The 9378-nt window shown below is 34.8% G+C and overlaps 1 protein-coding gene across 2 annotated transcripts in view; it reads right to left on the reverse strand.

The window, feature by feature from the left end:
- The window catches only part of LOC128016484 (hepatocyte nuclear factor 4-beta-like), a 13334-nt gene extending 6977 nt beyond the window's left edge, over positions 1 to 6357 (reverse strand). For both annotated transcript variants that reach the window (XM_052601012.1, XM_052601013.1), the window contains exons 1-3: positions 5409 to 6357; positions 2675 to 2858; positions 1988 to 2082 (exon numbers count right to left, since the gene is read on the reverse strand). In XM_052601012.1, coding sequence (XP_052456972.1) covers positions 1988 to 2082; positions 2675 to 2858; positions 5409 to 5523 — 394 coding nt within the window. In that variant the 5' untranslated portion in view covers positions 5524 to 6357. The remainder of the gene's footprint in view (positions 1 to 1987; positions 2083 to 2674; positions 2859 to 5408) is intronic.
- Positions 6358 to 9378: the final 3021 nt, after the last annotated feature.

Raw genomic sequence — 9378 nt, forward strand, 5'->3', positions numbered from 1 at the left:
ATATTTAAATACATGACTTAAAGGTTGAAATAGAAATGACATTGACGTATATTTTAGATTACCATGAGACAATATAAATAATTATTAAATTATAAATAAATTAAATAATACAAGATCGGTGTTTGAGGGCTCTGAATGCACTCATTATAAGAATTTTCAATGAGAAAACTCTGTTTGGTAACACTTTAGAATAAGGTTCCATTAGTTAATGTTAGTTAACTACTTTCGTTAACATGAACTAAGCAAGAACAATCCTTCTACAGCATTTATAAGTCTTAGTTCATGTTAATTTCAACATTTAGTAATGCATTATTTAAATCAAAAGTTGTGCTTGTTAACATTAGTTAATGCACTGTGAATTATCATGAACTAACAATGAATAACTGTATTTTCATTAACTAACATTAACGAAGATGAATAAATACAGTAATAAATGTATTATTCATTGTTTGTTCATGTTAATTAATACATTAATTAACATTAACTAATGGAACCTTATTCTAAAGTTTTACCCTCTGTTTGTGTCTGTGTCCCGCAGGTCGGGTCCTGCTGCTGCTGAGGCACGGGTGAAGACTGGGTGGTTCTGTGGGGTTTCTTAGGTCAAAATGTTAGGTTCGAAAGTTTCCATTGCAAGCTCGGACACTTTTCAGGATCCAGACACTCTTTCTCTTGAATTATCGGATCCCAGGGGATAGAGCTATATTGGGCGCATCTAGTGAGAGTAAGGATGTGGTTGGCGGTGGAGATGAGACTGTGAGCACTGAATCCTCCCAACCTAACTCCAGCCAGCATACGGGGAAATGCTTGGAGTTTCCATTCCCCACAGTGTCCACTAATGCAGCAGTTCTCAATTCTAGTCCTCGCATACCCCCGCTCTGCATATTCTCTCTTAGTTAACACATCTGATTCAGATCATCAGCTTGTTAGAAGTGAGCTCAATGCATGAACTGTGTTCAAACTGACATTATCCCTACACAGTGTCCATTGCTCCCTACTCCCTGAGCCCGGGAAATCTGTTAAAGTTTACATCACTTCGGAACTTCATGCATGGATTTGCGCTGCACCAAATCCTGCAGCATCTTTACACACAGACGAAACTTACTAGAGAAGCGTGAAGTGTGAAATAATATTCCTCTGTAAATAAATACAATTTAAATTCACGTCTCGCACACTTTTATGCCCTTTAAATAAAACGTATACATTTGTTTAGAACTGGAGTCATGGTGGAGTATCCTTTGATGTCCCCTTTGCAGTGAACTTACAGTCAAATAGAACAATTGTCTGAAGTGATAAGAGAAACATAAAATGTCATATAGACATTTTAAGTCATATAGAGTTGCAAACATCATGAATGTTAGGTTAAGTCCAATACATCTTTAGTTACATTAAACAATACACAATAAGTTTACGCAGATCTAGTCCATATCCGTCACCTTGAAGAAACTCTTTTAAAGCTGCAGTAGGTAACTTTTGTAAAAATATATTTTTTTACATATTTGTTAAACCTGTCATTATGTCCTGACAGTAGAATATGAGACAGATAATCTGTGAAAAAATCAAGCTCCTCTGGCTCCTCTCAGTGGTCTTATTGCCATTTGCAGAAAGTCATCGCTCCCGGTAAAAAATAACCAATCAGAGCTGCGGTCCGTAACTTTGTTTGTGTTCAAAATGTAGAAAAATGTATATAATAAGCGAATACACCATGAATCCATTTTCCAAACCGTGTTTTTAGCTTGTCCTGAATCACTAGGGTGCACCTATAATAAGTGTTTATATTCGGACTATTTTAGATTGCTTCGGGGATACCGCGGCGGAGTAACCCAGTACCTTTGTGATTCTTCATAGACATAAACAGAGAGAAGTAGTTCCGGCTACGATGTTCTTCCACAAGACGCAAGCAGTTCTGTTTATTAACCGCTAGAGCATCAAAAGTTACCGACTGCAGCTTTAAGTCTGAATCATAAACTAAAATGAAATGGACTTTCACCTTCTTTCCTCATGCCGGCTCTGAAGCACTTTCGAAGTCTGCAGTATCGACATTGGTTTCTTTTGTCTTTGTCCACCACACACTGCCTGCTGAACCTTCACACACAGAGACAGGAGTACATAGGCGACTGTAATTCTCACATTTGAAGAGATCCAATGAAACACTTCAGGTCATCCTCTTACACGTTCACCGAATATTTTTTAGAGGACACAGACACTGTGAACATTTATAGATGTTGTGTGTAGAAGACAATGTGTGTATCAACCAAGTCCTGTGAAAATGTGAAATAACATTTCTGTTTTATAAGCTGAGCTGTGATGTTGTACAGGATTATATATATATATATATATATATATATATATATAGAATACAAATTTGAATTAGTTTCATTTTAAACATTAATTATTAATAATACTATTAAATACATATAAAATATAAAAATGCTAACTATATTTTGTAAATTATATTTTGTATATGATAAAATGTAAATTGCTTTTTTATTTAGATTTTTAAAGTAATTTTAGCATTATTTATATACTATTTTTATTTATTTATATACTGTTTTGAATCTGTTTAACAACAGTTCATAGAGTCCACACTAACATGTCTAGAAATGAACTAAAAAGGAACTACAAGAATGTTAAGCTCATATAGGGGATAGATGTGAATGTGATGGTGGGTTCTCACCGGCATGTGTAGGCATGGTTCTTACGCACGCTCCTTCTGAAGAAGCCCTTGCAGCCATCGCAGCTGGACGCACCGTAGTGTTTCCCCGTAGCTCTGTCTGCGCAGATAGCACAGAGATTCACCACGCTCTGCTGCGGCGCTGACACTGGGACTGATGCAGGCATATGGCCTGGATTGAATGGCTCTTCATTGGAAAAAGAGTGGACAAAACAGAATTTGACATCTGTAGCATCACTTTGACAACACATATACTACCGTTCAAAAGTTTGAGATTTTTGAAAATATTTTTTAAAGAAGTCTCAATAAGCTCACTAAGGCTGCATTTATTTTATTATATATATATATATATATATATATATATATATATATATATATATATATATATATATATATATATATATATATATATATTAATATATATATATATATATATATATATATATTAATATATATATTAATTAACATATTGGCTGTTTCTTAGTGCTTATAAAGTACATGTAATGCATGACATTCATAATCCTACCCAATACCCTAAACTTAACAACTACCTTATAAACTATTAATAAGCAGCAAATAAGGAGTTAATTGAGGCAAAAGTCATAGTTAATGGTTAGTTAATAGGAAGAATTGGACTCTAAAATAAAGTGTGACCAAAAATTTTAACATAAATATTGTGAAATATTATTACAACTTAAAATAATGTATTTTAAAAATTGATTTACTAATGCAATGCAAAGCTGAATTTTCAACATCATTTCTCCAGTCTTCAGTATCACATGATCCTCCAGAAAACATTCTAATATTCTGATTTGAAGCTCAAGAAACATTTCTTATTGATATCAGAGTTGAAAACAGTTTTGTTGCTTAGTATTTCTGAGGAAACTTTGACACTTTTTCAGGATTCTTTGATTGAATAGTTCAAAAGAACAGCTTCTTTAAAAAAAAAAAAAATTATAATAATTTTTGTAACATTACAAGTCTTTACGCTCACTGGTGAGCAAGTGATGCAATGCTACATTTCTCCAAATGTGTTCTGATGAAGAAATAAACTCATCTACATCTTGGATGACATGAGAGCGACTATATTTTGGCAAATTAAATTTTTGGGTAAACTATTAAGGACAATAAAACTGAACTGATCAGAAATGTAGCTGCTTTCAACAATATATTATTATAATTATTGATATTAAATACAATTGAGGAAAAAATGTACGTCAGTGCCCATGTTGCAGATCTACAAAGTATGATGCAATTCTAACTGAGCGTAGGAAATCATCAGAGTATTAGTATTTATTACTCTGCTAAAGAGAAACTCCATTTAATTAAACAGGTCAGTGAAAAGACTCAGTCGATTGCCATTTCCCAGGTAATTTCGCAGTGTTAGCTAAAATTTTATTCAATTCCCTCATGTGTTGCATTCAAATTTGCACACGGAATTTGATTGCCACCAGTTTGCATCCCAAGCCAGTGAATGTCACATCTTCAGGAATAAAGCCTAATGTACGCAGATAATACACTCAGCACTTTAAAGCCACTCAGAGAGGTAATATGCTCTAACATACAGAACGCCTCTGGGTTCAAAGGGCAGTTATATTATATTAAGAGTCTACAATGCTTCTGGCACCCATGCAAGCGTGCTTTGGGAAGATGGATCCAGTATGTCTGAATCAGCAGCGCTTCTAATGATTAAAGAAAATGAGATTATAATGGAAAGCAGGAACAGGCTGAAGTTGTGCGCATAGCTTTTGAAAAGTCCTCTTATGACCAGTCAGTCGTTGAAATAGCAGCATATCATGCTATAGGAACTAATGTCATTGTGAAGTTACGTTTAGCGCCCTGCTCTGTTGGAAGAGTTTAAAAATGAGAGAGGTTAAACACATGCTCTACTTGGCTTGCACTGCAGTTCTCCAATGTTAATTGGCAGCAGACATGCAGACAGACCGCTTTTAAACATTTATCTTTGTGTTTGTGTTTATGCTACTCAAATGCAATATCAATCATATTCAAACAAGCCTCCCCTGCTTGTGTTTTGGAAGCGGGGCTGGAGGATAGGATGCAACATTAAAATAAATATATACACTTATTTATATATATAAGGATTAAGATACATATAACTCTTATGGTTACATTTTTAGAGTCATTAAATGTAAATTTGAAATCAGTTTAAAAACCAATTTGAATACACAAGAGATCTATTTATTAAAAGTTATTATTTTCTTTTTCTTTGACACACTTACTGTGTAAGTCTGTGATCTTACTACCTTAACAGCCACCTTTACTTTTTTTGTCAACCAAATTGATTAGAAAGTTCATGTTGGTTTAAATGGCTAAACTGGTTCACAAGCACTAACCAGCATTAACTAACTTCTCAGAACTTGGTCTAAAATGATGGCAAGATAATTTATAAACAAATGTTTTTCCAGTAAAATTAATAGAATGTTTGTTTATTGTTCAGAATGTTAGAGAACGTTTAAAAGTATGGTTATCATAATGATCAAATGGAATGTTTCCTTAATAAACTTTTTAAAAAAAATTTTTTACATTTTTTTTTAATTGTACATTTGGAATGTTCAGAGAATGTTTGGACTATGTTTTTATATTGTAAACAAAACATCCTTAGAAAATATTTTTGGTATCTGGGTAGGCCAGTTAAACTGAAAAGCGTAAAACTCCATCCACAAGTCTTGTTTTCAGTCACTGTGTAATGAGTCATTAGACCAAAGGTGAGACGTACCTGATTGCAGAGGGAGAACACGTAGAGCGTCAAACTCCAGCATGGTGAACGTAGGGTCCAGGGTTATCCCATAGTCTGCTGCACTCAGGTCGAGTGAAGTCCCAGAGATCTTCATGTTGAAGTCAGGATTTGGCCTGTATTGGAGAATCACCAGCACACTGTAAAGCTCCCCAGCGTTTCCCTCAGCGGCCTGTTGAGTCCATCCGAGCTTATCAGTGCGCTCTTGAATATATTACTCTGCCCTTCCCTGTAAATGGATTTCAAATGGTGAAATCAGGTCGAGATCGTTGTTCTGCCATAGGTTCCCTGCACCCAGGAACTGAAGCGGAGCTCTTTGATTTGCTGAAATACAGCAATTATTGTCCAAGGCTCAACAGAGCTAGACTGATAGAGAGGCTGAGATTTTGCCAAATGTCTGTGTTTGCTGTTCTCTTATCAGTATAGAGGGAATCATAAAGGGGAGGGATCTGGACCAGGTAAACATGACTCAGTCTGCAGTGGGAAATAGCATCAAACTCATATTTATTGTTCAGGAACAACAGCATAGTGTTGCTCTGTTGGCCGATTTGCTTTGAGATGCACCTTAAGGCCTGCGGCCATGAATAGCACCGAATACTACAGCGGGATCACATGGTCGTCCCAGACAAAGTGTTAATTATATAAGTCTGATAAATTATATAAGTCAGGGAGGTGTTTTGGTGGCTGGAGGCCCATCTTCGTTCTTCAGGAGAACAGTCAGTAGTTTTTATTTTTGAACTTTGCCCTTTCAGTATATTTGCTGTCAGGTCAACAGTGCTATTGATCAGAGGCAAGATGATAACATGCTATTGCATTACATTCCTTCTATTTTGTCTCGTTAAAATTGTTTCACATTTCAAGTGATACAATAAGATCAGCTTAAGCTCTTTCACTAGAGAACTGTATTAGCTATCGGCACAATCAACAAGAACACTGCTGAGTGCCCCGCAAAACTACCTGGATATATAAAATTCATTCATCTCTTTTTCTCCTGAATAGTACCGGTAGATTTGGACTGTATTCTTAAATTTTTTGGCCTCATTTAATAGTTGCTGTCAGTGTTTCCAGGTTTTGCTAGAAAAAAAAAAAAAAAAAAAAAAAAAAACATGCCCAAAATTAGCATCACTGTCTGGGAAAATAAGCCACAAATAAGCAACCCCTAGTTTTGGGGGGTGGAGTATATGCACATCACATGCACGTTTTTTTTTTTTTTTCAATCCTTGAACCATTTCTAGCACTTTCCATAAAAGTCCAATTCCCTCGATATGTTATTCTAGGACTAAACAACCATATCATCACTGAATTAAAGAATTGTGATTTTATTGTCTTATTGATGTGAAAATTCATAACATGTTAACTCCAACTGCTTTATATTTATTTAATTATTTATTAACTTCTTTAAAAAAAAAAAGCCCAAAGTTGCTTTTAAAAGCAGACTTCATACCGAAACATTTTCTTAATCTTTTGTTTTATTTTATTTATTTATTTCAGTACTATGCTATTTGCACATATGCACATTTTTGGGTCATATCTCAACAATTAGCATCAGCTGTGGCCAGTGAATATTCATGCTTTGTGTTCTGTGTTGCAGCATTGAGTTTGAAATATACTGTATATATTTTGTTTTTTATATCATTAAGTTTTCTTTGTCTTTTTGTTTAGATGCACTTTCATGAATTGTTATTATGTGTTGTTATAAATGTTGTTGTTTGAGTAATTTGGTTCTGTAATTCTAGATGAACGTTGTAAGAACATTACTAACTTAATTTGTGTAAATCATAAAGCAGTGATTTCTGAATAGTGTGATGGTATATGCTATTCAAAATTGCAAGACATTTTTTTATTAATGGCTTTTATTACTTTTTTAGTTTTATTTTATATTGTGCTCTATACAATATCTCCCTTAAGAATAATGAAGCAATATTTCTATTCGGTCCTTTCACCAAATGATAACAATTCGTCATTGATGATAGCTTACAAATTATATATTACAGATATTTTAAGAATATTTTAATTTCTTAATCCACTATTCAAAATAACTATGTAACAGATTAATACAAATAAAAAGGAGTAATTTTTTTTTTTTTTTTTTTTTTTTTTTACAAATTATAACAAATTATATGTCAGGCTGTATATTACTTTTTTTTTTTTTTTTTAAGAAAAAGATTCATCATGATTTGCTGTAATGGGATTTTCTTGGTGAGCATCGCTTCTTCTCTAAATGTCAGACTTGGCCGTGGGTCAGACCTCCCCCAACACACACACACACACACACACACACACACACACCTCACTTTAGATGACTGATAGCTCATAAAAACCTGTCAGTCACAGCACAGCTGAGCAGTGTGCCATGGTCCCCAAGAAAGTTATTGCTGCTTCATATTAAAAAAATAAAATAAATAAAAACAGATGGAATTCTTGCTTATTTTCATGACTAATCAGATTAGTTTATTTTTAATTATTAATTATTTAATTTTTTTATTATTCTGTTTATTTTTTTATTTTAGCTTATGTTTAGCTTGGTTTTTGTATATGATCACTAGGTGGAGACAAAGTACAGAGTATACTTCAATACCACACTTACAGTTTTTTGAAGAGCACTTAAATAACAAATGCCAGACCTAAAACCTATGAAGAAACATCACGAACATGTCTTACAATTACAAGAGGAGAAAGTCTCCTGCAGATACCCAAGGTTTGGATTGCAGTGTTTTATTCAAGGCCTTAAGTGACCAGAATAAGTGGCTCACCTGTCTTCAATCAGTGTAAGGCTCTGTCAGTGCAGCAGAATTTACTCCTCACAGGTGCACTAGAGGCAGCTCGACCTGTCTGCATGTGTGGACTAAAGAGTGATTGATGGACGAGAGCAGCTGTATTTCAGACTCGGTGCCTGTGCAGTCTGGAAAGGTAAAGTGTGGAGAGCAGCGAAATTGGACTTGGCTGTTGCTCAGTGCTGTCACAACCTTGCCTGTAATGCGGCTAGGGCTATTAACCAAACATAAATAAATGATGGCTCCTGGCCTTCATAACAGCCTGGCATCTGAAATTCTTTCTTTTTCAAATCTTTTTGTCTGGTTAGAGTCAAACGAAGTTATGCTTTTAAATAAATGCAGGCCAATACTACATCCATACTACATATTTCACACAGACCTCAGTTAATTCAGCAAAAGCAATAGCTGAAATAGCAATAGCAGTTTCCTAATAAGAAAAAAATCTGAGTATAAAAATACATGACCGGGAGGTATAGAACGAGAATCACTTTGTGGTTTACAGGACGATGATACTGCATCTAATCATTAAACGCCGCACAATTGAATTATCAACAAAATTGAACTACTTCAAATATTCACTTTATTAGTAAAAGCTTCAAGACTTTTAGTTGAAGGGACTTAATGTTTTTTGTGCTTTCCATTTGCTACTATTTCAGTAATGAACCTGCAGCAATAATCTTTTAATATCCACAGCAATGCTGACGCACCTTTTCAGGAACGTGTGCACATGCTTATTGGTTAGTAGAAAAGAATCTGCATTTGTGAATTAGAAGCCTGCATGCAAACTACATGCAAAAAGTCTCTTAGACCTGTATGTTCCTTATTAAAAAAAAGAAGACATCTGTAGTTTAATTCCAAAAAAAAAAAACAAAAAACAAAAAAAACAGAGGGGGGATAAAAAGCAGCAAAAATGGGTTATAAACACATGGCAGTTGTATGATTTAGTGGAGCAATAAAGAATAGAAAGGTGGCCATTCATCATGGGAGCAAGCTCACCAGGAGAGGACCTGTCATGGACACCGCCAACACTGGGAGGCGGTTCAGAGCACATACTCCAAAAAAACGGGCTTGGACCGATGGCTTTTCCAGACATCTTCAGATGCAGACGTTCAGCACTGTCCACTATTTCTAAGCAGACTCAAGGGGAAGATTCCGAGCAGATGGACAAAAGAATAATA

Source organism: Carassius gibelio, chromosome A7, assembly GCF_023724105.1.
Source record: "Carassius gibelio isolate Cgi1373 ecotype wild population from Czech Republic chromosome A7, carGib1.2-hapl.c, whole genome shotgun sequence".
NCBI lineage: Eukaryota > Metazoa > Chordata > Actinopteri > Cypriniformes > Cyprinidae > Carassius > Carassius gibelio.